General features: G+C 45.2%; 1 protein-coding gene across 3 annotated transcripts in view; it reads left to right on the top strand.

Moving 5' to 3' along the window:
• Nucleotides 1-18,413, top strand: part of LOC112235635 (protein-tyrosine kinase 2-beta-like) — a 75,564-nt gene that overhangs the window by 30,462 nt on the left and 26,689 nt on the right. For all 3 annotated transcript variants that reach the window (XM_042321357.1, XM_042321358.1, XM_042321359.1), the window contains exons 10-19: nt 1,058-1,159; nt 3,432-3,549; nt 3,674-3,713; nt 6,712-6,749; nt 6,939-6,980; nt 9,633-9,730; nt 9,933-10,014; nt 12,745-12,845; nt 13,437-13,552; nt 14,185-14,285. In XM_042321357.1, the coding sequence (XP_042177291.1) occupies nt 1,058-1,159; nt 3,432-3,549; nt 3,674-3,713; nt 6,712-6,749; nt 6,939-6,980; nt 9,633-9,730; nt 9,933-10,014; nt 12,745-12,845; nt 13,437-13,552; nt 14,185-14,285 (838 nt within the window). The remainder of the gene's footprint in view (nt 1-1,057; nt 1,160-3,431; nt 3,550-3,673; nt 3,714-6,711; nt 6,750-6,938; nt 6,981-9,632; nt 9,731-9,932; nt 10,015-12,744; nt 12,846-13,436; nt 13,553-14,184; nt 14,286-18,413) is intronic.

Below are 18,413 nucleotides of genomic sequence, written 5' to 3'. Positions count from 1 at the left end.
TATTCACAGTTTTTAAATAAAATCTTCGACAAATTACATATTCTCCCCCACACACACACACACACACACACAAAACTATGTTTATAACTAGTCCTGTACTGTCCATTCTGTCCTGTCCCAAACTTGATCCCTAGAACCAGAATCCCACAGGACCCCCAATAGTTTATTCATTTATTTCACCACCCTTTTTCACCCCAATTTCGTAATCGTCTCATCGCTGCAACTCCTCAATGGTCTCTGGAGGCAAAGGTTGAGTCTTGCGTCCTCCGAAACATGACCCGCCAAACCACGCTTCTTTAACATCCGCCCGCTTAATAACCTGGAAGCCAGACGCACCACCGGAGGAAACACTGTTCAACTGACTACCGAGGTCAGCCTGCAGGCTCCGCACCACAAGGCATCGCTAGAGCGCAATGAGCCTAGTAGGTCCCACCGGCCAAACCTTCCCTTAACCCGGACGACGCTGAGGCAATTGTGCTCCGCCCTATGGGACTCCTGATCACAGCTGGTGATACAGCCCGGGATTGAACCAGTGTCTGTAGGGCCACCTCTAGCACTGCAATGCAGTGCCTTAGTTTGCTGCGCCACTCGGGAGTCCTGTCCCCGGGAGTCCTGTCCCCGGTAGTCCTGTCGCCCGGGAGTCCTGTCCCCGGGAGTCCTGTCCCCGGTAGTCCTGTCCCCGGTAGTCCTGTCCCCGGGAGTCCTGTCCCCGGTAGTCCTGTCGCCCGGGAGTCCTGTCGCCCGGGAGTCCTGTCCCCGGTAGTCCTGTCCCCGGTAGTCCTGTCCCCGGGAGTCCTGTCCCCGGTAGTCCTGTCGCCCGGGAGTCCTGTCGCCCGGGAGTCCTGTCCCGGTAGTCCTGTCCCCGGTAGTCCTGTCCCCGGTAGTCCTGTCCCCGGGAGTCCTGTCCCCGGTAGTCCTGTCCCCGGTAGTCCTGTCCCCGGTAGTCCTGTCCCCGGTAGTCCTGTCGCCCGGTAGTCCTGTCCCCGGGAGTCCTGTCCCCATGTCAACCTTTACTGATAAGTGTATCATTTAATTGTGTCTCTCTTATCCCCACCAGCCTGTGTGTCTAGCGGATTTCAAACAGATCAAGAGCATCAAGTGTTCATCTCAGAGTGACGGCAAAGCCCTCCTCAACCTGGACATAGACGGAGCCAGACAGGTACACATTAAAATAGATCAAGAAAACGTGTATTAGTACTGCTTAATCAGAACATGGACCGAGTCAGTCAGGTAAAACAAGGTAGTGAGGCCTGGGCCAACATTCACAAAGAGACTCAGAGTAGGACTGCTAATATAGGAACAGTGGTGCCTTTTAGATCGTAATGAATAAGGTTATATGGACAGTGGGAACCTGATCCTAGATCACAATGAAAAAGGTTCTATGGACAGGGGGAACCTGAATTCTGACTAGAGACATTATGTATACAGGCTCTGAATTCTAACTAGAGACATAATGAATACAGGCTCTGAATTCTAACTAGAGACATAATGAATACAGGCTCTGAATTCTAACTAGAGACATAATGAATACAGGCTCTGAATTCTAACTAGAGACATAATGAATACAGGCTCTGAATTCTAACATTATGAATACAGGCTCTGAATTCTGACTAGAGACATAATGAATACAGGCTCTGAATTCTGACTAGAGACATAATGAATACAGGCTCTGAATTATAACTAGAGACATAATGAATACAGGCTCTGAATTCTAACTAGAGACATAATGAATACAGGCTCTGAATTCTAACTAGAGACATAATGAATACAGGCTCTGAATTCTAACATTCTAACATTATGAATACAGGCTCTGAATTCTGACTAGAGACATAATGAATACAGGCTCTGAATTCTGACTAGAGACATAATGAATACAGGCTCTGAATTCTAACTAGAGACATAATGAATACAGGCTCTGAATTCTGACTAGAGACATAATGAATACAGGCTCTAATGACTAGAGACATAATGAATACAGGCTCTGAATTCTGACTAGAGACATAATGAATACAGGCTCTGAATTCTAACTAGAGACATAATGAATACAGGCTCTGAATTCTGACTAGAGACATAATGAATACAGGCTCTGAATTCGAACTAGAGACATAATGAATACAGACTCTGAATTCTGACTAGAGACATAATGAATACAGGCTCTGAATTCTAACATTCTAACATTATGAATACAGGCTCTGAATTCTGACTAGAGACATAATGAATACAGGCTCTGAATTCTAACTAGAGACATAATGAATACAGGCTCTGAATTCTAACATTCTAACATTATGAATACAGGCTCTGAATTCTGACTAGAGACATAATGAATAGAGGCTCTGAATTCTGACTAGAGACATAATGAATACAGGCTCTGAATTATAACTAGAGACATAATGAATACAGGCTCTGAATTCTAACTAGAGACATAATGAATACAGGCTCTGAATTCTAACTAGAGACATAATGAATACAGGCTCTGAATTCTAACTAGAGACATAATGAATACAGGCTCTGAATTCTAACATTCTAACATTATGAATACAGGCTCTGAATTCTGACTAGAGACATAATGAATACAGGCTCTGAATTCTAACTAGAGACATAATGAATACAGGCTCTGAATTCTAACTAGAGACATAATGAATACAGGCTCTGAATTCTAACTAGAGACATAATGAATACAGGCTCTGAATTCTAACATTCTAACATTATGAATACAGGCTCTGAATTCTGACTAGAGACATAATGAATACAGGCTCTGAATTCTAACATTCTAACATTATGAATACAGGCTCTGAATTCTGACTAGAGACATAATGAATACAGGCTCTGAATTCTAACTAGAGACATAATGAATACAGGCTCTGAATTCTAACATTCTAACATTATGAATACAGGCTCTGAATTCTGACTAGAGACATAATGAATACAGGCTCTGAATTCTGACTAGAGACATAATGAATACAGGCTCTGAATTCTAACTAGAGACATAATGAATACAGGCTCTGAATTCTGACTAGAGACATAATGAATACAGGCTCTGAATTCTAACTAGAGACATAATGAATACAGGCTCTGAATTCTAACTAGAGAGCTGTGTCCGTAAGTCTTTGTTTTTACAAAACATTTTGATTGATGTGATCGTTGAGTTTAAAAGCCTGCATCTTAAATACATATTTTGCCCTGAAAGCCTATCAGTCCATGACCCCTATGACATTATAATGTTTGTATAGTGTTTGTAATGTGATTGTAATTCAAATCAAATCATCAAATTCAAATCAAATCAAATTTTATTTGTATGGTTAGCAGATGATTGTAGCGAAATGCTTGTGCTTCTAGTTCCGACAATGCAGTAATAACGAGCAAGTAATCTAACTCAATTCCAAAAAAAAAACTAGACAGTTATTGTGAGTGGTTTGTATCTTCTTCGTCAGCCTCTGTCTATCAACGTGACTAAGTTTGCGATGGCAGAAAACATGGTGGACCTTATTGACGGTTACTGTCGCTCTGAGCACGCCACTGACGAGTCGTTCATCGCTAGACCAAACAAAGGTAAGGGGGATCAGGAAGTCCCGGCCCTGTGAATTTTATGGTAGGAGAAACACTAGGGGGGATACACTGAAAGAGTGCCTCGTAAGTCTATTGAACCAATGTGACTTCTTATGTGACCCCACAGATGCCAATTTACGAAGTTCCCTGCCAGACCTTCCCACGAAGTGAGTGGATTCACCTTCTCTTGAACAAGGCTTAATATTTTGGGCTTTTGTGTCATTTCCATAACAAGTCGTTTTGCTGAAACCAAACTGGAATATTTAGTACTTGAAACATGGGATGTACTGGACATGATGCTGTCAGATAGATGTATCATAGAGACAGGCAGTGTTACTGGACATGATGCTGTCAGAGACAGGCAGTGTTACTGGACATGATGCTCTCAGGTAGATGTATCATAGAGACAGGCAGTGTTACTGGACATGATGCTGTCAGATAGATGTATCATAGAGACAGGCAGTGTTACTGGACATGATGCTGTCAGGTAGATGTATCATAGAGACAGGCAGTGTTACTGGACATGATGCTGTCAGAGACAGGCAGAGTTACTGGACATGATGCTGTCAGAGACAGGCAGTGTTACTGGACATGATGCTGTCAGGTAGATGTATCATAGAGACAGGCAGTGTTACTGGACATGATGCTCTCAGGTAGATGTATCATAGAGACAGGCAGTGTTACTGGACATGATGCTGTCAGGTAGATGTATCATAGAGACAGGCAGTGTTACTGGACATGATGCTGTCAGATAGATGTATCATAGAGACAGGCAGTGTTACTGGACATGATGCTGTCAGGTAGATGTATCATAGAGACAGGCAGTGTTACTGGACATGATGCTGTCAGGTAGATGTATCATAGAGACAGGCAGTGTTACTGGACATGATGGTGTCAGATAGATGTATCATAGAGACAGGCAGTGTTACTGGACATGATGCTGTCAGTTAGATGTATCATAGAGACAGGCAGTGTTACTGGACATGATGCTGTCAGATAGATGTATCATAGAGACAAGCAAATCAAATCAAATCAAATTTTATTTGTCACATACACATGGTTAGCAGATGTTAATGCGAGTGTAGCGAAATGCTTGTGCTTCTAGTTCCGACAATGCAGTAATAACGAGCAAGTAATCTAACTAACAATTCCAAAAAAAAACTACTGTCATACACAGTGTAAGGGGATAAAGAATATGTACATAAGGATATATGAATGAGTGATGGTACAGAGCAGCATAGGCAAGATACAGTAGATGATATCGAGTACAGTATATACATATGAGATAAGTATGTAAACCAAGTGGCATAGTTAAAGTGGCTAGTGATACATGTATTACATAAGGATGCAGTCGATGATATAGAGTACAGTATCAACGTATGCATATGAGATGAACAATGTAGGGTAAGTAACATTATATAAGGTAGCATTGTTTAAAGTGGCTAGTGATATATTTACATCATTTCCCATCAATTCCCATGATTAAAGTGGCTGGAGTAGAGTCAGTGTCATTGACAGTGTGTTGGCAGTAGCCACTCAATGTTAGTGGTGGCTGTTTAACAGTCTGATGGCCTTGAGATAGAAGCTGTTTTTCAGTCTCTCGGTCCCGGCTTTGATGCACCTGTACTGACCTCGCCTTCTGGATGGCAGCGGGGTGAACAGGCAGTGGCTCGGGTGGTTGATGTCCTTGATGATCTTTATGGCCTTCCTGTAGCATCGGGTGGTGTAGGTGTCCTGGAGGGCAGGTAGTTTGCCCCCGGTGATGTGCAGACCTCACTACCCTCTGGAGAGCCTTACGGTTGAGGGCGGTGCAGTTGCCATACCAGGCGGTGATACAGCCCGCCAGGATGCTCTCGATTGTGCATCTGTAGAAGTTTGTGAGTGCTTTTGGTGACAAGCCAAATTTCTTCAGCCTCCTGAGGTTGAAGAGGCGCTGCTGCGCCTTCCTCACGATGCTGTCTGTGTGAGTGGACCAATTCAGTTTGTCTGTGATGTGTATGCCGAGGAACTTAAAACTTGCTACCCTCTCCACTACTGTTCCATCGATGTGGATGGGGGTGTTCCCTCTGCTGTTTCCTGAAGTCCACAATCATCTCCTTAGTTTTGTTGACGTTGAGTGTGAGGTTATTTTCCTGACACCACACTCCGAGGGCCCTCACCTCCTCCCTGTAGGCCGTCTCGTCGTTGTTGGTAATCAAGCCTACCACTGTTGTGTCGTCCGCAAACTTGATGATTGAGTTGGAGGCGTGCATGGCCACGCAGTCGTGGGTGAACAGGGAGTACAGGAGAGGGCTCAGAACGCACCCTTGTGGGGCCCCAGTGTTGAGGATCAGCGGGGAGGAGATGTTGTTGCCTACCCTCACCACCTGGGGGCGGCCCGTCAGGAAGTCCAGTACCCAGTTGCACAGGGCGGGGTCGAGACCCAGGGTCTCGAGCTTGATGACGAGCTTGGAGGGAACTATGGTGTTGAATGCCGAGCTGTAGTCGATGAACAGCATTCTCACATAGGTATTCCTCTTGTCCAGATGGGTTAGGTCAGTGTGCAGTGTGGTTGAGATTGCATCGTCTGTGGACCTATTTGGGCGGTAAGCGATGCTGGCAGTGTTACTGGACATGATGCTGTCAGGTAGATGTATCATAGAGACAGGCAGTGTTACTGGACATGATGCTGTCAGGTAGATGTATCATAGAGACAGGCAGTGTTACTGGACATGATGCTGTCAGATAGATGTATCATAGAGACAGGCAGTGTTACTGGACATGATGCTGTCAGATAGATGTATCATAGAGACAGGCAGTGTTACTGGACATGATGCTGTCAGGTAGATGTATCATAGAGACAGGCAGTGTTACTGGACATGATGCTGTCAGATAGATGTATCATAGAGACAGGCAGTGTTACTGGACATGATGCTGTCAGAGACAGGCAGTGTTACTAGACATGATGCTGTCAGATAGATGTATCATAGAGACAGGCAGTGTTACTAGACATGATGCTGTCAGAGACAGGCAGTGTTACTAGACATGATGCTGTCAGATAGATGTATCACAGAGACAGTCAGTGTTACTGTAACAGTGTGCCTGGTGTATTGAGGAGCTACCTCAAACCCAGGATTGATGATCCTCTCCTCTCCTCCTCTGGCTGTCTCTCCTCCCACTCTGTAGTCAAACGGAGAACACGGACTCCTTCAGATATAGCATGGGTGAGTTTTCATCTACCACGACTGACTTCATCTATGTTTTACCAATCTTAGAAATAATTTGTAATTACAGTGACTGTTTTGAATTGTTTGAAACTAGTACTGTAGGGGCAGGGCTACACTGTATGTTTTCAAGTTGACCCATCTGTTTTTAACACAAACTGACATCATCAAATATTGTCCGTCATTCAGGATCTGACATCTACGCTGAGATTGACGAACGACCAAAGTCTGGTCAGTAGAGGCGCACTCTTTATCAGGATGGAAGACACTTATAGCATAGTATCTAAGGAGCCTGATGTAGCCTTTTACAGACTATATTCTAAACTCTATGTTCTATACTCTATGTTCTATACTTTATGTTCTATACTCTATGTTCTAAACTCTATGTTCTATACTCTATGTTCTAAACTCTATGTTCTAAACTCTATGTTCTAAACTCTATGTTCTAAACTCTATGTTCTATATTCTATGTTCTAAACTCTATGTTCTATATTCTATGTTCTATATTCTATGTTCTATACTTTTTTCCTATACTCTATGTTCTAAACTCTATGTTCTAAACTCTATGTTCTAAACTCTATGTTCTATACTCTGTTCTAAACTCTATGTTCCATACTCTATGTTCTATACTCTGTTCTAAACTCTATGTTCCATACTTTGTGTTCTAAACTCTGTTCTATACTTTATTTTCTATACTCTGTTCTAAACTCTATGTTCCATACTTTATGTTCTGTACTCTATGTTCTCTTTACTCTATGCTCTATACTCTACGTTATCTGTACTCTATGTTCTATACTCTATATTCTACAGTTGAAGTTGGAAGTTTACATACACTTAGGCTGGAGTCATGAAAACACGTTTTTCAACCACTCCACACATTTCTTGTTAACAAACTATAGTTTTGGCAAGTTGGTTAGGACATCTACTTTGTGCATGACAGAATTCATTTTTCCAACAATTGTTTACAGACAGATTATTTCACTTATAATTCACTGTAACACAATTCCAGTGAGTCAGAACTTTACATACACTAAGTTGACTGTGCCTTTAAACAGCTTGGAAAATTCCAGACAATGATGTCATGGCTTTAGAAGCTTCTGATAGGCTAATTGACATAATTTGAGTCAATTGGAGGTGTACCTGTGGATGTATTTCAAGGACTACCTTCAAACTCAGTGCCTCTTTGCTTAAAATCATGGGAAAATCAAAGGAAATCAGCCAAGACCTCAGAAAATAAATTGTAGAGCTCCACAAATCTGGTTCATCTTTGGGAGCAATTCCCAAATGCCTGAAGGTACCACATTCATCTATACAAACAACAGTACGCAAGTATAAACACCATGGGACCACGCAGCCGTCATACCGCTCAGGAAGGAGACGCGTTCTGTATCCTAGAGATGAGCGTACTTTGCTGCAAACGCGCAAATCAATCCCAGAACAACAGCAAAGGACCTTGTGAAGATGCTAGAGGAAACAGGTACAAAAGTATCTATATCCACAGTGAAACGAGTCCTACATCGACATAACCTGAAAGGCCGCTCAGAAAGGAAGAAGCCACTGCTTCAAAACCGACATAAAAAAGCCAGGCTACGGTTTGCAACTACACATGGGGACAAAGATCATACTTTTTGGAGAAATGTCCTCTGATCTGATGAAACACAAATAGAACTGTTTGGCCATAATGACGATCATTATGTTTAGAGGAAAAAGGGGGAGGCTTGCAAGCCGAAGAACACCATCCCAACCGTGAAGCATGGGGGTGGCAGCATCATGTTGTGGGGGTGCTTTGCTGCAGGAAGGACTGGTGCACTTCACAAAATAGATGGCATTATGAGGATGGAAAATTATGTGGATTTATTGAAGCAACATCTCAAGACATTAGCCAGGAAGTTAAAGCTTGGTTGCAAATGGGTCTTCCAAATGAACAATGACCCCAAGCGTACTTCCAAAGTTGTGGCAAAATGGCTTAAGGGCAACAAAGTCAAGGTATTGGAGTGGCTATCACAAAGCCCTGACCTCAATCCTATAGAACATTTGTGGACAGAACTGAAAAAGCATGTGCGAGCAAGGAGGCCTACAAACCTGACTCAGTTACACCAGCTCTGTCAGGAGGAATGGGCCAATATTCCCCCAACTTATTGTGGGAGGCTTGTGAAAGGCAACCTGAACCGTTTGATCCATGTTAAACAATTTAAAGGCAATGCTACCAAATACTAATTGAGTGTATGTAAACTTCTGACCCACTGGGAATGTGATGAAAGAAATAAAAGCTGAAATAAATCATTCTCTCTACTATTATTCTGACATTTCGCATTCTTAAAATCAAGTGGTGATTCTAACTGACCTAAGACAGGGAATTTGTACTAGGATTAAATGTCAGGAATTGTGGAAAAACTGAGTTTAATTGTATTTGGCTAAGGTGTATGTGAACTTCCAACTTCAACTGTATGTGCTCGATGTTCTATACTCTATGTTCTATGTGCTATACTCTACGTTCTCTACATTATGTTCTATATTCTCTATGCTATGCTCTATATTCTGTTTTCTGTGTTCTGTATTCTGTTCTATGCTCTGTTCTATATTCTATATTCTGTAACTAGGTGTTTTACTCTATGTTCTCTATACTCTATGTTCTATACTCTGTTCTATATTTTCTGATCTATTTTCTATACTCTAGGTTCTATATTCTAGGTTCTATATTTTATGTTCTGTTTTCTATCCTCTTTACTCTAGGTTCTATGTTATATGTTCTATAACTCTAGGTTCTATACTCTAGGTTCTATGCTCTGTATTCTATGTTCTGTACTCTATGTTCTATGTTACATTTTCTATAGTCTAATTCCATGGCAGCTACTCATTGTGTTGTTGTATACTTGGTTCCAGTGGTGAAGTATGGAATTGACAGACATGACATTGTTCTGGGACGGATCCTTGGCGAGGGGTTTTTCGGGGAGGTCTATGAAGGAATGTACAAAAAATCGGCAAGTATATCTCCCGACACCCTACTCGCACAGTCAGTTATAACACCTCAAATGTTCCTAACTAGATACAATATTTATCTCACTAATTTGTGTGTGTGTGTGTGTGTGTGTGTGTGTGTGTGTGTGTGTGTGTGTGTGTGTGTGTGTGTGTGTGTGTGTGTGTGTGTGTGTGTGTGTGTGTGTGTGACTGTTTCTGAACCAGAATGGGGAGAGGCTAAGCGTGGCGGTGAAGACCTGTAAAGACTGTTCACCTGACGTCATGGAGAAGTTCATGAGCGAAGCAGGTTCACATCAAATACTGATCACACTTCTTCTTCGTCACTTCTCCAACTCACTGGTCTTGTAGTTAGAATGGTTGCACTGAGATTGGAGAGTTCAAACCTCAGTTTGATTGGAAGGTTGAGAGTTCAAACCTCAGTTTGATTGGAAGGTTGAGAGTTCAAACCTCAGTTTGATTGGAAGGTTGAGAGTTCAAACCTCAGTTTGATTGGAAGGTTGAGAGTTCAAACCTCAGTTTGATTGGAAGGTTGAGAGTTCAAACCTCAGTTTGATTGGAAGGTTGAGAGTTCAAACCTCAGTTTGATTGGAAGGTTGAGAGTTCAAACCTCAGCTTGATTGGAAGGTTGAGAGTTCAAACCTCAGATTGATTGGAAGGTTGAGAGTTCAAACCTCAGATTGATTGGAAGGTTGAGAGTTCAAACCTCAGTTTGATTGGAAGGTTGAGAGTTCAAACCTCAGATTGATTGGAAGGTTGAGAGTTCAAACCTCAGATTGATTAGAAGGTTGAGAGTCAAACACTCTTAGAAAAAACGGATTCCAAAAGGGTTCTTTGACCTTCCCCCATAGGAGAACCCTTTTTGGTTCCAGGTAGAACTATTTTGGGTTCCAGGTAGAACTCTTTTGGGTTCCATGTCGAACTCTCTGGGGACAGGGGTTTTACATGGAACCCAATATGGTTCTACCTGGAACCGAAAGGGTTCTTCAAAAGGGTTCTCTGATGGGGACAGCCAAAGAACCCTTTTAGGTTCTAGATAGCACCCTTTTTTTCTAAGAGTGTACCAAATACAAAAAATGGGACCCAATTTAGTCTCTGTTTGGCACTCAGCATTGAGATAGATTGGGGGTAAGGCCCTGCATCCTGTCCAGAGGGTGTACTGGTACATCAAGCTGCCTCACTACAGAAACAGGAGATAGACTAGTGTCCTGTCCAGGGGGTGTCCTGTAAATCAAGCTGCCTCACTACAGAAACAGGAGATAAACTAGTGTCCTGTCCAGGGGGTGTCCTGTATATCAAGCTGCCTCACTACAGTAACAGGAGATGGACTAGTGTCCTGTCCAGGGGGTGTCCTGTATATCAAGCTGTCTCACTACAGTAACAGGAGATGGACTAGTGTCCTGTCCAGGGGGTGTCCTGTACATCAAGCTGCCTCATGCTACAGTAACAGGAGATGGACTAGTGTCCTGTCCAGGGGGTGTCCTGTACATCAAGCTGCCTCACTACAGAAACAGGAGATAGACTAGTGTCCTGTCCAGGGGGTGTCCTGTATATCAAGCTGTCTCACTACAGTAACAGGAGATGGACTAGTGTCCTGTCCAGGGGGTGTCCTGTACATCAAGCTGCCTCATGCTACAGTAACAGGAGATGGACTAGTGTCCTGTCCACGGGGTGTCCTGTACATCAAGCTGCCTCACTACAGAAACAGGAGATAGACTAGTGTCCTGTCCAGGGGTGTCCTGTACATCAAGCTGTCTCACTACAGAAACAGGAGATAGACTAGTGTCCTGTCCAGGGGTGTCCTGTACATCAAGCTGTCTCACTACAGAAACAGGAGATAGACTAGTGTCCTGTCCAGGGGGTGTCCTGTACATCAAGCTGCCTCACTACAGAAACAGGAGATAGACTAGTGTCCTGTCCAGGGGGTGTCCTGTACATCAAGCTGTCTCACTACAGAAACAGGAGATAGACTAGTGTCCTGTCCAGGGGGTGTCCTGTAAACAGGAGATAGACTAGTGTCTGTTTCTGCATATGGCCTTATAAAGAGTTGGTTGAGAGCAGTCAGCTTCGTTCTGATGAGAACCTTCTTGGTAGATAGTATGGTCTGCAGCTTATCATAAGGTACTCTATCTCAGGTGAGCAACACCTCGAGACTTCTATTAATATTAGACAGCTGTTATTGACAAATACCCCTCGTCTTACCAGAGGTAGTGTCTCTGTTCTGCCGGTGCATGGAAAATCCCGCTAGCTCTATATTGTCTGTATCGTCGTTCAGACACGTCTCGGTGAAACATAAGATGTTACAGTGTTTAATGTCCCGTTGGTAGGATAATCTCATTCGTAAGGTCATCAATATTATTTTCCAATGATTGCACGTTGCTAGAAAAACGGATAGCAGTGGGAGTTTACCTTACTCGCCTCCGGATTCTCAGCCCGATCTGCGGCCCCTTTTACGGCGTCTTTTCTTCATGCAAAAGCCTTGGATCTGATATCCTTTTCGTCGGACTCGTTAAAGGAAAACGTTTCTTCCAGTCAGAGGTGAGGAATCACTTTTCTGACGTTACGAAGTTATTTCCGGGTCATAAGAGACGACGGAGCAGCAACACACAATAAGTTTAAAAAAAATACGTTTCACAAAACGCAATAAAATTATTTTTTTTAAATTGCACAATTGGTTGGGAGAATGTAACACCTCAGCCATGTTCTTCGGCACCATCTTTACCAACTGGTGAGGCGTTTCCCCTTCAAAACAGGCTGAAATGTCAGCCGGTCCTCTCAAACTGCTCTTACACTAAAAGGATGCTATCATCATTTTCACAATTTCACAATATTATTCCAACCATCTAGTGTCAATATATATATACTGTATATATATATATATATATTTATCACTGGTACTAGTCAAATCAATTTTTCATGGGATTGGGACTTTAATAAGTAAGTATGTCTCACTGTCGTAAGTAGCTTTCATATGAAAATTGAAGGAAAAGTTGAATTGTTAAACTTGTCCATTCCCCAGTGATCATGAAGAACCTGAACCACCCCCACATCGTCAGTCTGATCGGTGTCATAGAGGCGAACCCTGTCTGGATCGTGATGGAGCTCTACCAGTATGGAGAGGTGAGAGACCCGACAGCCAGGTTACACGAGGATGATGTCATACAGGGAGAGTTTACTATAAACTTTACTTATTGGTTCATTCAGTTGTAATAATAGTATGGAGTCATTTTGAAATTCGGTTGTGCATGGGCAGTTTTCCTCTTATGTCATTCACTGACAGACCTTTAAAGAGCTGTATATAACCTGTTCATAACCTGTCAGAAATGTCCAGTTGTTAAACTAGCAGGCTAACCAGCTACCTACATGTTGTAGTTATGATGTCCAAATTCAGTGAATAGGAGACTTCGACCCCCCAGGAGAACCCTACTGATTCTGTTGAGTCACTCAGGTATCATATAAACACACAGAGTAGAATTGCAGGAAATTAGCTTTAAATTACAATATTTTCTCTCCTCCAACAAGAGGGGTTTGAACAGTTTTGGGGTCGCAAGGTAGGGATTTGTTACTACGCCGATAAATGACAGTATCCATGCCGACCTTTGCCACCGAGGACATTTGTGTGACCGGTCCTTCTCAAATAGGAGGTGGGTTCCTCCTCTCTAGGCTACTTGCCGTCTGCCATCCCATAATTCTGTTCTTTTTGTTTTTCAGCTTAAGAACTACCTGACAGAGAACAAGAACAAACTCACCAACATAACGCTAGTTCTCTTCAGCCTGCAGATCTGCAAAGCTCTAGTCTACCTCGAGGGTATCAACATGGTGCACAGGTAGGTCTACCTAGACTAGAGGGAATCAACATGGTGCACAGGTAGGTCTACCTAGACTAAAGGGAATCAACATGGTGCACAGGTAGGTCTACCTAGACTAGAGGGAATCAACATGGTGAACAGGTAGGTCTACCTAGACTAGAGGGAATCAACATGGTGAACAGGTAGGTCTACCTAGACTAGAGGGAATCAACATGGTGAACAGGTAGGTCTACCTAGACTAGAGGGAATCAACATGGTGCACAGGTAGGTCTACCTAGACTAGAGGGAATCAACATGGTGAACAGGTAGGTCTACCTAGACTAGAGGGAATCAACATGGTGAACAGGTAGGTCTACCTAGACTAGAGGGAATCAACATGGTGCACAGGTAGGTCTACCTAGACTAGAGGGAATCAACATGGTGAACAGGTAGGTCTACCTAGACTAGAGGGAATCAACATGGTGAACAGGTAGGTCTACCTAGACTAGAGGGAATCAACATCGTGCACAGGTAGGTCTACCTAGAGGGAATCAACATGGTGAACAGGTAGGACAGCCATCTTGACACCCAACAGAGACATAGCAGGAACAACAAAAACCCTGTGTTGTTATTGGACGAGTTCAACTAACCCGTTTACTATGTCCCAACAGAGACATAGCGGTGAGGAACGTGCTGGTGGCCACAGCAGACTGTGTTAAGCTGGGAGACTTTGGCCTGTCGAGATACATTGAGGATGAAGAGTATTACAAAGGTATGGGGTGGTCAGTGGTCTGTGTGTCCATAGAGATACACAACTGTTCTGTGAAGCTGTCCCATCATGGGCTCATGGGTAGCGCCACCTCCATTTCAAAGTAGTCCATTTCTTCTTCTACTACTTCGATGAGTTGGATGGAATCAAATGATCCTTCCTTAATCACACACAGGCCATCCCACCAAGTTGACTATTTCAAAATGGTGGAAGCACTAAATGGAAATGTCCATGCAAAAAACGGTTTCATCCAGCTCTAATCAAAGCAAACCAAATCAAATTCTATTGGTCATATGTACGTGTTTAGCAGATGTTAATTGCATATGTAGCAAAATGCTTGTGTTTCTAGCTCCAACAGTGACGGCCTAGAAACAGTGGGTTAACCTGTCTTGTTCAGGGGCAGAACGACAGATTTTTACCTTGTCAGCTCAAGGATTCAATTTCCCAACAATACACACAAATCTAAAGTAACGGAATGTAATTAAGAATATATAAATAAATGGATGAGAGCTGCAGTTAACATCCAGACTCTCCTGTGTTTTTGTGTGCATTTATTTATTATTTTATTTAACTGGGCAAGTCAGTTAAGAACAAATTCTTATTTTCAATGGCGGCCTACGAGCAGTGGGTTAACTGCCTGTTCAGGGGGCAGAACAACAGTTTTTTACCTTGTCGGCTCGGGGATTCGATCTTGCAACCTTTCGGTTACTGGTCCAACGCTCTAACCACTAGGCTACCTGCCACCTCTACACTCTAACCACTAGGCTACCTGCCTCCTCTACACTCTAACCACTAGGCTACCTGCCGCCTCTACACTCTAACCAATAGGCGACCTGCCGCCTCTACGCTCTAACCACTAGGCTAGCTGCCGCCTCTACACTCTAACCACTAGGCTACCTGCCGCCTCTACACTCCAACCACTAGGCTACCTGCCGCCTCTACACTCTAACCACTAGGCTACCTGCCGCCTCTACACTCTAACCACTAGGCTACCTGCCGTCCCTACACTCTAACCACTAGGCTACCTGCCGCCTCTACACTCTAACCACTAGGCTACCTGCCGCCTCTACACACTAATCACTAGTGTACCTGCCGCCTCTACACTCTAACCACTAGGCTACCTGCCGCCTCTACACTCTAACCACTAGGCTACCTGCCTCCTCTACACTCTAACCACTAGGCTACCTGCCGCCTCTACACTCTAACCACTAGGCGACCTGCCGCCTCTACGCTCTAACCACTAGGCTACCTGCCTCCTCTACACTCTAACCACTAGGCTAGCTGCCGCCTCTACACTCTAACCACTAGGCTACCTGCCGCCTCTACACTCCAACCACTAGGCTACCTGCCGCCTCTACACTCTAACCACTAGGCTACCTGCCGCCTCTACACTCTAACCACTAGGCTACCTGCCGTCCCTACACTCTAACCACTAGGCTACCTGCCGCCTCTACACTCTAACCACTAGGCTACCTGCCGCCTCTACACACTAATCACTAGTGTACCTGCCGCCTCTACACTCTAACCACTAGGCTACCTGCCGCCTCTACACTCTAACCACTAGGCTACCTGCCTCCTCTACACTCTAACCACTAGGCTACCTGCCGCCTCTACACACTAACCACTAGTGTACCTGCCGCATCTACACTCTAAACACTAGGCTACCTGCCTCCTCTACACTCTAACCACTAGGCTACCTGCCGCCTCTACACTCTAACCACTAGGCTACCTGCTGCCTCCATACTCTAACCACTAGGCTACCTGCCTCCTCTACACTAACCACTAGGCTACCTGCCGCCTCTACACTCTAACCACTAGGCTACCTGCCACCTCTACACTCTAACCACTAGGCTACCTGCCGCCTCTACACTCTAACCACTAGGCTACCTGCCGCCTCTACACTCTAACCACTAGGCGACCTGCCGCCTCTACGCTCTAACCACTAGGCTACCTGCCTCCTCTACACTCTAACCACTAGGCTAGCTGCCGCCTCCACTCTAACCACTAGGCTACCTGCCGCCTCTACACTCCAACCACTAGGCTACCTGCCGCCTCTACACTCTAACCACTAGGCTACCTGCCGCCTCTACACTCTAACCACTAGGCTACCTGCCGTCCCTACACTCTAACCACTAGGCTACCTGCCGCCTCTACACTCTAACCACTAGGCTACCTGCCGCCTCTACACACTAATCACTAGTGTACCTGCCGCCTCTACACTCTAACCACTAGGCTACCTGCCGCCTCTACACTCTAACCACTAGGCTACCTGCCTCCTCTACACTCTAACCACTAGGCTACCTGCCGCCTCTACACACTAACCACTAGTGTACCTGCCGCATCTACACTCTAAACACTAGGCTACCTGCCTCCTCTACACTCTAACCACTAGGCTACCTGCCGCCTCTACACTCTAACCACTAGGCTACCTGCTGCCTCCATACTCTAACCACTAGGCTACCTGCCTCCTCTACACTAACCACTAGGCTACCTGCCGCCTCTACACTCTAACCACTAGGCTACCTGCCACCTCTACACTCTAACCACTAGGCTACCTGCCGCCTCTACACTCTAACCACTAGGCTACCTGCCGCCTCTACACTCTAACCACTAGGCTACCTGCCCCCTCTACACTCTAACCACTAGGCTACCTGCCTCCTCTACACTCTAACCACTAGGCTACCTGCCTCCTCTACACTCTAAACACTAGGCTACCTGCCGCCTCTACACTCTAACCATTAGGCTACCTGCCGCCTCTACACTCTAACCACTAGGCTACCTGCCGCCTCTACACTCTAACCACTAGGCTACCTGCCGCCTCTACACTCTAACCACTAGGCTACCTGCCTCCTCTACACTCTAACCACTAGGCTACCTGCCTCCTCTGCACTCTAACCACTAGGCTAACTGCCGCCTCTACACTCTAACCACTAGGCTACCTGCCTCCTCTACACTCTAACCACTAGGCTACCTGCCTCCTCTACACTCTAACCACTAGGCTACCCTGCCGCCCCTACACTCTAACCACTAGGCTACCTGCCTCCTCTGCACTCTAACCACTAGGCTACCTGCCTCCTCTACACTCCAACCACTAGGCTACCTGCCGCCTCTACACTCTAACCACTAGGCTACCTGCCGCCTCTACACTCTAACCACTAGGCTACCTGCCGTCCCTACACTCTAACCACTAGGCTACCTGCCGCCTCTACACTCTAACCACTAGGCTACCTGCCGCCTCTACACACTAATCACTAGTGTACCTGCCGCCTCTACACTCTAACCACTAGGCTACCTGCCGCCTCTACACTCTAACCACTAGGCTACCTGCCTCCTCTACACTCTAACCACTAGGCTACCTGCCGCCTCTACACACTAACCACTAGTGTACCTGCCGCATCTACACTCTAAACACTAGGCTACCTGCCTCCTCTACACTCTAACCACTAGGCTACCTGCCGCCTCTACACTCTAACCACTAGGCTACCTGCTGCCTCCATACTCTAACCACTAGGCTACCTGCCTCCTCTACACTAACCACTAGGCTACCTGCCGCCTCTACACTCTAACCGCTAGGCTACCTGCCACCTCTACACTCTAACCACTAGGCTACCTGCCGCCTCTACACTCTAACCACTAGGCTACCTGCCGCCTCTACACTCTAACCACTAGGCTACCTGCCCCCTCTACACTCTAACCACTAGGCTACCTGCCACCTCTACACTCTAACCACTAGGCTACCTGCCGTCCCTACACTCTAACCACTAGGCTACCTGCCGTCCCTACACTCTAACCACTAGGCTACCCTGCCGCCCCAACACTCTAACCACTAGAATACCTGCCACCTCTACACTCTAACCACTAGGCTACCTGCCGCCTCTACACTCTAACCACTAGGCTACCTGCCGTCCCTACACTCTAACCACTAGGCTACCCTGCCGCCCCAACACTCTAACCACTAGAATACCTGCCGTCCCTACACTCTAACCACTAGGCTACCTGCCTCCTCTACACTCTAACCACTAGGCTACCTGCCTCCTCTACACTCTAACCACTAGGCTACCTGCCTCCTCTACACTCTAAACACTAGGCTACCTGCCGCCTCTACACTCTAACCATTAGGCTACCTGCCGC

This window comes from Oncorhynchus tshawytscha, linkage group LG05, assembly GCF_018296145.1.
Source record: "Oncorhynchus tshawytscha isolate Ot180627B linkage group LG05, Otsh_v2.0, whole genome shotgun sequence".
In the NCBI taxonomy this organism is placed as follows: Eukaryota; Metazoa; Chordata; class Actinopteri; order Salmoniformes; family Salmonidae; genus Oncorhynchus; species Oncorhynchus tshawytscha.
This window is presented reverse-complemented; position numbering and strand designations above follow the sequence as displayed.